The sequence below is a fragment of the Bombus affinis genome, chromosome 4 (assembly GCF_024516045.1).
Source record: "Bombus affinis isolate iyBomAffi1 chromosome 4, iyBomAffi1.2, whole genome shotgun sequence".
NCBI classification, from domain to species: Eukaryota; Metazoa; Arthropoda; class Insecta; order Hymenoptera; family Apidae; genus Bombus; species Bombus affinis.
This window is the reverse complement of record NC_066347.1, coordinates 12,301,730-12,313,708: the sequence shown is the minus strand read 5'-3', so window position 1 is coordinate 12,313,708 and position 11,979 is coordinate 12,301,730. Positions and strand designations below refer to the sequence as shown.

The 11,979-nt window shown below is 33.8% G+C and overlaps 3 protein-coding genes and 1 long non-coding RNA gene across 19 annotated transcripts in view; 2 read left to right on the top strand and 2 right to left on the bottom strand.

Moving 5' to 3' along the window:
- Positions 1 to 30: 30 nt before the first annotated feature.
- LOC126915086 (28S ribosomal protein S30, mitochondrial) lies at positions 31 to 2,451 on the top strand. 2 transcript variants are annotated; one of them, XM_050719468.1, is made up of 5 exons: positions 31 to 179; positions 399 to 834; positions 966 to 1,564; positions 1,676 to 2,069; positions 2,163 to 2,451. In XM_050719468.1, the coding sequence occupies exons 2-5, from the start codon at positions 611 to 613 to the stop codon at positions 2,377 to 2,379; spliced, it is 1,434 nt and encodes a 477-aa protein (XP_050575425.1). In that variant the 5' UTR covers positions 31 to 179; positions 399 to 610; the 3' UTR covers positions 2,380 to 2,451. The 2 variants fall into 2 exon arrangements, with proteins under 2 accessions (XP_050575425.1, XP_050575424.1); XM_050719467.1 differs by having other exon boundaries at positions 89 to 834.
- Positions 2,452 to 2,738: 287 nt separating this feature from the next.
- LOC126915100 (lysosomal acid glucosylceramidase-like) overlaps positions 2,739 to 11,979 on the bottom strand; it is a 147,826-nt gene continuing 138,585 nt past the window's right edge. The window contains exons 2-8 of one of the 7 annotated variants that reach the window (XM_050719504.1): positions 5,153 to 5,211; positions 4,746 to 5,076; positions 4,229 to 4,488; positions 3,682 to 4,116; positions 3,454 to 3,533; positions 3,077 to 3,351; positions 2,739 to 2,969 (exon numbers count right to left, since the gene is read on the bottom strand). In XM_050719504.1, the coding sequence (XP_050575461.1) occupies positions 2,870 to 2,969; positions 3,077 to 3,351; positions 3,454 to 3,533; positions 3,682 to 4,116; positions 4,229 to 4,488; positions 4,746 to 5,076; positions 5,153 to 5,204 (1,533 nt within the window). In that variant the 5' untranslated portion in view covers positions 5,205 to 5,211 and the 3' untranslated portion in view covers positions 2,739 to 2,869. Of the gene's footprint in view, positions 2,970 to 3,076; positions 3,352 to 3,453; positions 3,534 to 3,681; positions 4,117 to 4,228; positions 4,489 to 4,745; positions 5,077 to 5,152; positions 5,212 to 8,421; positions 8,653 to 8,759; positions 9,035 to 9,136; positions 9,217 to 9,362; positions 9,798 to 9,908; positions 10,169 to 10,425; positions 10,757 to 10,832; positions 10,984 to 11,979 lie in introns of those variants that run through there. The other 6 variants (XM_050719503.1, XM_050719502.1, XM_050719500.1 and 3 more) reach the window with 6 other exon arrangements.
- Positions 3,509 to 9,334, top strand: LOC126915175 (uncharacterized). The gene is made up of 2 exons (XR_007710052.1): positions 3,509 to 3,621; positions 9,304 to 9,334. It is a non-coding gene; the product is annotated as an uncharacterized LOC126915175 (long non-coding RNA).
- Positions 11,556 to 11,979, bottom strand: part of LOC126915089 (lysosomal acid glucosylceramidase-like) — a 35,536-nt gene continuing 35,112 nt past the window's right edge. For all 9 annotated transcript variants that reach the window (XM_050719474.1, XM_050719476.1, XM_050719477.1 and 6 more), the window contains exon 8: positions 11,556 to 11,921. In XM_050719474.1, the coding sequence (XP_050575431.1) occupies positions 11,819 to 11,921 (103 nt within the window). In that variant the 3' untranslated portion in view covers positions 11,556 to 11,818. The remainder of the gene's footprint in view (positions 11,922 to 11,979) is intronic.

Genomic DNA, 11,979 nt, shown 5'->3' with positions numbered 1-11,979 from the left:
GATTTATGGGATGCCGAACCCAGGATTCGTCGCGTAGTCGCCGCTTATAAGTGACACTCGTACCCACAGGTCATTTCGGAAGCGCCGCCTATAAGCGGCACCCGAAACGAAATGGTTAAAGATTGATGGATATAAGTTCAAGTATACATATATATATATATATACATATATATACACAAGTGTGTATATCTCCTGTAATTTATTATTTTTATTATATGTAGTATTTACTTTTTCTACAAAGTATTCTACATCATTTATTAATTGAAATATAAGTTTCGTAGAAAGATGTGTGAACGATAACTAGGAAATCGTGTACAATATAGTTAAAGACTTACACATAACCTCTGTATCTCCAATAATAATTTAAATATATTCAGCGATTTTTAACATGTATACAGGGCTACAGAAATCCTTACCAAACTATTCTACAAGTATTCTAAAAACTGTTATAAGAAAATGTGCGAGTATCACGCTGAATGATACGGAAAATGTGATCTATCCTCCTATTTTGGATTTATCCCATCGTGCTAAGATTAAGAGGAAACATGAAAAGTGGCATAATAAAATTAAAAAATTAGAAACTGTAGAGGAAAAATTAATTGGTATAAATATGCCACATTACTATGGTTGGAAATCCTTATGTTTAGAAGAAGGAAATATTCCATACAATTCATTGAAACATGCTCAATACATTACACGTACTCATGTTACAAATGATAATAAATTACCGGACTTTTACGACTCAATGATCACAACTGACAAATTAGATGCTCTGGTACAAACTATTAAAAATCATATAGAAAATGTTATTATTTTTGAATATAATCATAGATTGTGAGTATAATTGCATTGCGTTAGAAGTATAAAAATAATAATAATAATTTTCCCTTAAGCAACAAAAGTATTAATAAATTTATATTTACATAAATAATTTATAGAATTAATATCATAAATATATATTACAGAAAGAAGCAAGAAATAACAGAGGAAGTGGAAAATATTAAAGAGAAATTGCTAAACGATGCTGTTACAAATGCACTTGTTTTTCAAATCAATCGAATAATGCTGTCCACTTTATCTTCGGTGACACCACATTTATTGGAAACTGAAGTAGATTTTAAACCAAGAATAGAAGCATTTTGGTTCGCAGGTGACGTAGAACGGCCGACTCTACAGAGAAAAGCAAGAGAGGGGATAAAAAGTTTGAAAAAATATGTAAATGATCCAATAAATATGCCTGTTCAATATGTTGGTTCTCCAATTCTACAATTAAGACATCAATTTCCTTTAAGGGAGATTGTGTCTCCAATATACTCTGCTAATCCAGAATTAAGTATTCCTGAGTTCAAATTTGATCCTAGGGTACTAAGTTATAAGTTTTCGTACAAACATGCAACTAATATACCTGGTTTCTGGCCTGGTGATCCTGCTGAATTTGGTTTGTTATCTTATCACAATATAAGTAATTTATTTTTTGATTCAAAGATTAAGGAAGAAGAAGCAATTACCGTGCAAGCTATTTTTGCATCTTATAGTTGGTTGTTATCGCAGGCTTGTTATCAAGGTAATACGTTATGCGATAAATATTTCTTTTAATAAAGTTACTTCAATGTACCTTACTATATATACAGAAAGAACATGTTTTTTTATTTCCTGTTACATTTTTTAATTTCAGGCTTTTCTACGTTCAACGATATATTATATCCATTAGTATCGCAAACAATTTTGACAAACGGTCAATATTGGTCCTTTTGCGTTTACCAGTTGAACACCACTTTATTACATTGGGAATATGCAGATAACAATCCTATGCGTAATATATGTTGGATAACAGAACCAATGATGTTGTTCGATAAAATAGAGGATGGAAAAATTCAAGGGTTCAACGAAGATGTTTTAAAAAACTTGATCACATTTTATATCAATATGCCTGCAGCACGAAGTAATGAAAATATGAAACCATACTTAGGTGAATCTGTAAAATATGTTGCTGACATTACTGATCCCGAACGAAGAGCGTGGTTAGAAACAAGATTTAAGCACCTTACGTCTAATAGGCCAAGACATCAGTACGTATATATATGTATAAATAATCTATTATATATACTAAGAAACGATTAATTATCATCATATAAAAACATTAATTTCCCTTTGCTTTATAGATTAAAGCCTGAAATATATCATTGGCAGAAAATATATATGATTGATAACTCTACTCGCCCTATTGATAAGAAACGTGAACCGTGGGAGTTTGGTTACTCGCCTGCGAAACGAAGATTAAATCAGCATCAGCCGGCTTATATACCAAAATGTTTAAGAGAAAATCCAAAACAGAAAAAAGTAGGGCGTTGGGCGAAAACATATTATCCAAATGCATAAACCACTAGGCTTATGTACCTTGAATATAAATGTTGTATTAATAAGAAATAAAGAAAACAGTTATCAGTTAAATTTCAATTAAAACCTTATTTCAATAGTTTTCCTTCCAATATCTATCAGTACAACAATAATTATACGTCTTTAAACAACTATTTCTCGCTTTCTTATAGTTCAACATACAATATAAAAGACCTGGTATTTGTATAAGTCGAAGATGTCTTGATCGTATCGATAAAGTAGTCTTACTATTGGAATGAAATTTTTCATGATATGGTATTAACTTTTGAAAATGGTTTAAGGTCTTCGAAAGTTTTGATAACAAGTTGACACAAGTTTGATTACATCAATTGAACACGACGTTGAACTATATACATGAATATTTTTATTTGCACCGATGGTCCTTTATTCGATTTATCTCTTACAATAACGATTTATAATTAGAACTAATATAATATATAATATAAGGATGCAATATAATAAGGAAGTCATACTATTTGTATTTCAGAGTATTCATAGATTGCGGAGATAATTCTAAACAAAGTGTACCTTTCTGTACATCCTTCAAAACTACGTGTCTTGGAGAAGTATCCCTGAAATAGAAATTTAAGATAAAACTTTGTTTAGGATAAAGATAAACGTTTCATCGTTTTATATTAAATAATTAAGCAATAATAGCAATAATAACAATTTCTTTCACCTATTGTATAGGACAACGACGTTTTCCGCTGAAGGTGTAACGAAGGCTGCAGATTTGATAGTATCAGTATCGGTAATAGAAATTCTAACAGAACCTCTGTCAACGAATCTGCTAAAATGTTTGACGGCATAATACATAGGTTGTTTATAAAATTCATCGGTTTTCGGATTGACGATGATAGGGGCGTCGATATAATTATGAACAAAGTTTGGTCCACCAGTTTCGTCCAAGGCTAAATTCCAATCCACCCATCCAATTGACCAATGATTCATGTACTTGATGCAAAACACGTTTCGTTAACGATTAACTTTTATATTTAAAAATAGGAGAAATATTCTTCAAGTAAAACGACCATAAAATCACGTAGGTTCTTTTACCTCTATTATGCTTAAAATGTATTTTTCACCTCGACGCCACGATTCCAATTTAACTTTCGAAGTGTTCCATATTGGAGGTCCTATGGCGAGGAGTACCATGTCGATATATAAGTTCGTAAACTAATTATTTTGCAAATTCGACTTTTTACAATCCTTCACAAGTAAAAAGTATGCATTTTTCGTACATAGGATACTACGTGCACGCGCGTGTGCGCGTGAAAGACTTACCTATTACAGACGCTTCGGTCATTAAAATTAATTTGTCTGGGAACTCATCGTGGGTTTGATCTAATATATCTGCAGGAGTTTCGGAATCTTGATACCAGTGTACAGCTGTTCCGGCAACGTATTTGTTTGCATTTTGATTTCGGAACGTTGGTTCGACAAATTTGGGTAATGCCTTTCTACTGTCATCAAAGGCGAAAATTAGTGTTTCATTGTGCGGCGATGATGCTAATGTTGGACCCAAATTGTTAGCGATCCAATTAGCCATTGATTCGGGTTCCCATCCCATAGTGTTAAGTGCAATTTTAACCATAAAGGCAATCTGTGGCTCGTTACCAGTTGTAATAGCCCATATGTCAATACCGTTGTTTTTATATTCATCCAGGAACTTTAGCAGATAGTCAGCATAGATTTGGTAATAGTCTTCTTTTAAGAAAGCTAATCAACGATTATTAGATTAATTTGACGAATTTATCATTAATGCAATTCATTCGTTGTACCGTTTTTTTTGATTTTCTAATTTGTTTTAGGACGCTTCTATCATACGTACTGAGTCCGTTGTCATTGCTTTTCATCCATAATGGTGCGGTCCATGCAGCACCGAAGAATTTAATTTCGGAATTGAATTCAAGCGCTTTCCTTGCATATAGTAGTTTGTAATCGAAATCTTCGTTCGCAAGTGTAAAGTGTTTAAGCGTGGTGTCATTCGCCGTATCGTCATACGTATACGGTCTTGCTGAAAAATCGCTCGCCCCAATAGGTATACGACCCAGTGTGTATCCGCTTCCTTTCTTTGGATGATAATATGCTCTATAAATAATTCAACGTTATAATTATATGTGTAAAATAAAAAGGTTCGTACATTTCAATTGACAATTCAATTTAATAAATTCAATAAATTCAATAAATTTAAAAGAGATAAGCGACGAGCTTTATGGAAAAATAAAATTATGTACAAGTATAGGGTACGTTGTTTGTATGGCACAACTTTTACCGAAAGAAGATATCATAGTATCGTAGATATTTAAAATATCGATCACATCATCTCTGTGGATATCAATGATTACCGAATCAATTGAAGTTGAGTAGCTGGGCTGAGTTTTGCTACGTTTATACCAGTAGAATCGGTAAGTGCGCCACCGAAGCCAAAAATCGTTTGATACTTTTTCGTATTATCTATGGTCAGCGTTACGTCCACGGGGAAATTTTCGCAGCTATCAAATTTTACTTCTGACATCTTCATTCTCAGCCCCTGTTTATTCGTCACATACCAATAAGAATTACCTTCCTCCGGAACTTCCGGTATACCATCTGGTAGTCCATCGCAATATGTTGCATTGCAAACACATGCAATTACCTCGTTATCTATACGATACGGCACGCAGTCATTCGCGATACCTATGACGAACGAAAATATTTCCGCTAAGTTCGACAGAAATTAAATTTATCTTCGCCGGAAATAACGAGAGCTTACCTTTGTCGAAGAAGAAAGTAATTAGCAAAAGTGCTTTCCACGCGTGTCCCATGGCGATTCTTAAAAACTAAAGCAGAAATATGAATAGTAGCTAACCGGTACTCGAATTTATATAAGCATATATATTGTCATGCATACAAAAAAAAAGTAAGCTTATCTAATCGTCACTCACCTGTCGCTTATAGTTAATATATTATCTGTGTGTTTTCTAAATGATTTTTTTCTAATTTTTGGCAGTATCATCTGAGTAAATAATTGTCTTGTGCTCATAATAATAATAACTTTACTGCTTGCTTACATATCGACTTTTAGAAATTCCTATACAATGCATTAGGTTGTTCGAATAGTGTTTTTCTTTCGCAAACGTGTTCTTTTTACAACAGTTCACCTTCATACAAACGCGAAATCAAGTTTGAGAAATGTCGCGGTGTTTATCTCAACGTAACGAAATGGATCGTATGTAATTCGACAAAGTAATATAAAACAGAAAACGTTGTGCGTCTATTATTTTCTCATAAAACGAAAAAAGCTTTTCGGACAACCTAATATACGTACATTGTATTTAAACTAGGTTTACGGGACCCGTCAATTTGACGGATTTCGAACTTCGAAATGAAATATCTCAAAAACCATAGCACCAATTTTAACCATTTTGCATCGTAAATTAATCATTTCATCTAAAGAATTTTGCACAAAATTATTTTTTCCTAGGCTTTCTAATTTTTAAAATTTGTATGTAATATACCTACCTCTACGGGACCCGTCAAATTGACGGGTAAACGAAAATACGCATTTTTCTTTAAAAAATCGATTTATTCAAATTAAGTCTGAAAGGAATAATATTAGGCTTTACGTTTAAATAAATTATTAATAAATAAAAAGTCTTTTTTTAAAATTATCACTAAAAGAAAAATAACAATAACATTAACGGTACAGGGTAATCATATCTATTAAGCACATTTTTTGCAAATATACTGAATGTTGTTTGTGCATTTTCCGCATACGATCTTTTTGCAATATATACGATAATTATTACTTCTATTTTTTTTGCAATAACCCACTTGGCAACTTTTTCGCACTTCTGACGTTGAAGATGACAGAAATGAGGCGCCTGATCTTTGGCAAACGTTCTCCTTGATTTCTCCAGCTAATTCCTCGGCTAAACAAAATACGAATTCCTTTCTGGATATTTTCGATCTGGTACACTCTTTATATAGTATCCACGCGTTTATCTCTGCCAAATCTAAAATATTGAAGAAGACTTGAAGGGGCCGTCGGAAACTCCCTGCTTTCACACTATATTTGCGTGCCATTTGGTCAACACCTTACTTTGTATTATTGTAAAAAGCAATGGTTTTTGGAACACGTTTATAATTATCTTCTATTCGTACATCTGTATGTTTGGTGCTTAGAAGGAGGACTTTTACTTTAGGTTTACTTTTATACACAGTAAGTGTGCAGTTTTCTGATTTATGTAGTAACTTAATGGGTCTTAGAGGAAAGGACAAGTAATGATGTTTTGATTTAATTAATAATATTCGAAGCAACGAAATAATTACAATGCTGTCGTACGTCTTATTTTCAGACGCGGCTTTTGACTTCCCGATTCACACTCTTCGGCTTCTACACTCGCTCGCTCTCGCTTCTCAATTCACACTCTGCACACCTTTTGCATCCGTTCTCTCCGGCTTCTCAACTAATACTGACTTTAACGTCTCTTTGTCTTTTCCCGCCGTTCGAGACACGTGTCCCGAAACGCCCGTGGCCAGGGTCACGCGGGCCCTCTCCACGAAACTATCCACTTAAAAAGGACCGACGACACATTGATGTACCCGACGATGCCGCGGCTCTCGCGACATTGTTTACGATTCGGCAGATATCTTAGGCCTTTTGTCCACGATACTACATTTATATAAATTTGAAGAAGACAATGTCATCTTGTCCTTTTTTCCCTCGAGCATCGAGTTTTATCTTTCCCCATATAAGGGAAACCATTCAAAATATATTTTGTTTGGACGTCAACTGCTAACCAAAACTTAATGTCAAATTTACGAGGCTTATTCGGTATATATTGCGTAAATCTGCATCGGGCTTTCGTTGGAAATAATTGTTCATCTATTGAGATATTTTCATATGGCTTGTAACAGGCCTGGCTATTACTTATAAATCTGTTCCATATTTCGGATATCAGCGCAAATTTATCTGTTTGTAATCTTTCGGAGGCTTTCAATGATCTCGCTTCATATGCGCTCCGGGCATATAGAATTCCTAGGAAACTACGCAACTCAGCAACTGTGATTGTCCAGTCTTTTTTCAAAACTCGATGCGCCTCGGTTTCACTGCAATCGTTTATGTGTTCCATTATGTGTCTGTCAATTATCAATTCGAAAGCATTAGTTACATAACCCGACACAATATTTCTCTTATCATAGCCAGTAGGCCCTGCGATATCCCATACGAGCGGGCGTCCTACCCCTAGATCCGCCTGCTTTCAATTTTATGCACTGTGTCCCGTCAATTGCAATTTCAATTTCACTTATTACATTTTGGGATATGCTTGGAATGCTCGTCCTTTCATCCTCGGAGTCAGAACTAAAAAGAATACGTATCTTTTTCTTGTTACGACACACTTTCAACAAGTGCTCCTCTTCACTATCCGAAGATCCTTCTATCTCTCCACTTTCGATATATTCAAAGCTTTCACTGTCAGCTTCGCTTTGGCCTAATTCATACTGATCTTCTTCGGAGGTATTCTCAGAACAATCTTCATTGATGTTGACAATTTTGTACAATATCTTATTATATCTCTTGGATTGACTCATGATTGCTAGAAAAGGAGGATTGTTCAAAATAAGAAAATACTGTGCCCAAATTCAATTATCCTATTGTAAATACTTACAAAAAGTGGAGACAATAATGGGAAATGTCTACGATAACTGAAACTTTTGCACACTATCTTTGAAAAACGGATTGTTTATGAAATCAGCTAAGCCGTCAATTTGACGGGTCCTCGTAGAGATAGGTATATACGAAACGCCCGTAAACCTAGTGTTAAACAACTATTTTTCGCGTTCTTATAGTTCAACATACAATATAAAAGAGCTGCTATTCGTATAAGTCGAAGATGTCTTGATCGTATCGATAAAGTAATCTTACTATTGGAATGAAATTTTTCATGATATGGTATTAACTTTTGAAAATGGTTTAAGGTCTTCGAAAGTTTTGATAACAAGTTGACACAAGCTTGATTACATCAATTGAACACGACGTTGAACTATATACATGAATATTTTTATTTGCACCGATGGTCCTTTATTCGATTTATCTCTTACAATAACGATTTATAATTAGAACTAATATAATATATAATATAAGGATGCAATATAATAAGGAAGTCATACTATTTGTATTTCAGAGTATTCATAGATTGCGGAGATAATTCTAAACAAAGTGTACCTTTCTGCACATCCTTCAAAACTACGTGTCTTGGAGAAGTATCCCTGAAATAGAAATTTAAGATAAAACTTTGTTTAGGATAAAGATAAACGTTTCATCGTTTTATATTAAATAATTAAGCAATAATAGCAATAATAACAATTTCTTTCACCTATTGTATAGGACAACGACGTTTTCCGCTGAAGGTGTAACGAAGGCTGCAGATTTGATAGTATCAGTATCGGTAATAGAAATTCTAACAGAACCTCTGTCAACGAATCTGCTAAAATGTTTGACGGCATAATACATAGGTTGTTTATAAAATTCATCGGTTTTCGGGTTGACGATGATAGGGGCGTCGATATAATTATTAATAAAGTTTGGTCCACCAGTTTCGTCCAAGGCTAAATTCCAATCCACCCAACCAATTGACCAATGATTCATGTACTTGATGCAAAACACGTTTCGTTTACGATTAACTTTTATATTTAAAAATAGGAGAAATATTCTTCAAGTAAAACGACCATAAAATCATGTAGGTTCTTTTACCTCTATTATGCTTAAAATGTATTTTTCACCTCGACGCCACGATTCCAACTTAACTTTCGAAGTGTTCCATATTGGAGGTCCTATGGCGAGGAGTACCATGTCGATATAAGTTCGTAAACTAATTATTTTGTAAATTCGACTTTTTACAATTCTTCACAAGTAAAAAGTATGCATTTTTCGTACATAGGATACTACGTGCGGGCGCGTGTGCGCGTGAAAGGCTTACCTATTACAGACGCTTCGGTCATTAAAATTAATTTGTCTGGAAACTCATCGTGGGTTTGATCTAATATATCTGTAGGAGTTTCGGAATCTTGATACCAGTGTACAGCTGTTCCGGCAACGTATTTGTTTGCATTTTGATTTCGGAACGTTGGTTCGATAAATTTTGGTAATGTCTTTCTATTGTCATCAAAGGCGAAAATTAGTGTTTCATTGTGCGGCGATGATGCTAATGTTGGACCCAAATTGTTAGCGATCCAATTAGCCATTGTTTCGGGTTTCCATGCCATAGAGACATTTGGAAGTTTAAACATAAAGGCAACTAGTGGCTCGTTACCAGTTGTAATAGCCCACATGTCAATATCGTTGTTTTTATATTCATCCAGGAACTTTAGCAGATAGTCAGCATAGATTTGGTAATACTCTTCTTTTAAGAAAGCTAATCAACGATTATTAGATTAATTTGACGAATTTATCATTAATGCAATTCATTCGTTGTACCGTTTTTTTGATTTTCTAATTTGTTTTAGGACGCTTCTATCATACGTACTGAGTCCGTTGTCATTGCTTTTCATCCATAATGGTGCGGTCCATGCAGCACCGAAGAATTTAATTTCGGAATTGAATTCAAGCGCTTTCCTTGCATATAGTAGTTTGTAATCGAAATCTTCGTTCGCAAGTGTAAAGTGTTTAAGCGTGGTGTCATTCGCCGTATCGTCATACGTATACGGTCTTGCTGAAAAATCGCTCGCCCCAATAGGTATACGACCCAGTGTGTATCCGCTTCCTTTCTTTGGATGATAATATGCTCTATAAATAATTCAACGCTATAATTATATGTGTAAAATAAAAAGGTTCGTACATTTCAATTGACAATTCAATTTAATAAATTCAATAAATTCAATAAATTTAAAAGAGATAAGCGACGAGCTTTATGGAAAAATAAAATTATGTACAAGTATAGGGTACGTTGTTTGTATGGCGCAACTTTTACCGAAAGAAGATATCATAGTATCGTAGATATTTAAAATATCGATCACATCATCTCTGTGGATATCAATGATTACCGAATCAATTGAAGTTGAGTAGCTGGGCTGAGTTTTGCTACGTTTATACCAGTAGAATCGGTAAATGCGCCACCGAAGCCAAAAATCGTTTGATACTTTTTCGTATTATCTATGGTCAGCGTTACGTCCACGGGGAAATTTTCGCAGCTATCAAATTTTACTTCTGACATCTTCATTCTCAGCCCCTGTTTATTCGTCACATACCAATAAGAATTACCTTCCTCCGGAACTTCCGGTATACCATCTGGTAGTCCATCGCAATATGTTGCATTGCAAACACATGCAATTACCTCGTTATCTATACGATACGGCACGCAGTCATTCGCGATACCTATGACGAATGAAAATATTTCCGCTAAGTTCGCCAGAAATTAAATTTATCTTCGCCGGAAATAACGAGAGCTTACCTTTGTCGAAGAAGAAAGTAATTAGCAAAAGTGCTTTCCACGCGTGTCCCATGGCTATTCTTAAAAACTAAAGCAGAAATATGAATAGTAGCTAACCGGTACTCGAATTTATATAAGCATATATATTGTCATATATACAAAAAAAAAGTAAGCTATCTAATCGTCACTCACCTGTCGCTTATACTTAATATATTATCTGTGTGTTTTCTAAATGATTTTTTTCTAATTTTTGGCGGTATCATCTGAGTAAATAATTGTCTTGTGCTCATAATAATAATAACTTTACTGCTTGGTTGCATATCGACTTTTAGAAATTCCTATACAATGCATTAGGTTGTATGATCATAATGGTAACTTTTCACAACAGTTCACCTTTATACAAACGCGAAATCAAGTCTGAGAAATGTCGCGGTGATTATCTCAACGTAACAAAATGGATCGTATGTAATTCGACAAAATAATATAAAACAAAAAACTATTTCCTCATAAAACGCAAGAAACTTTTCAGACAATTTAATATACGTACATTGTATTTAAATGAATGTATTTTTATACATTATTATATATATTAATTTTTGTATATATACATATAAAAATTATTACGTATACATGGATACAATACATATATATGGTATTAATATACGATATGTACACAGCTAATGGGAAGTAAGGATTAAATAAATTTCAAAGAGTAAGTTCAGTCGGTAGATGAAGATATGAACATTTCAGATTTTTCAATTTCATTTTATTGCGTTAATAGATAATAGACTGTTACTCGATGACTTGTTATTCTTATCAGGTATATTGATTATTGTCACAAAATGTAAGTCCTCTTCTGGGATAGTATCGAGAAAATTTCAATTTCGAGATGCACGTTTTATTATGTTATATATTAGCGTTACAACGTACGTTGTAATTGCCATTTATCGGTACATACAGTATGGCAATATTGCAAGTTATATTTAATAATCAACGACTTACAAGTTCTATTGTGCATAAATTACGGTATTCATGGAGTACGCAGGTAATTCCAAGCAAATAGGATTCTTTTTCGGATCATTGAGAACAATGTTCTTTTTCTGGGTATTGCTGTAAAAGAAAATAAATTTTGTGAACAAATTATTAAACTCAATCGCAACAATGTTGA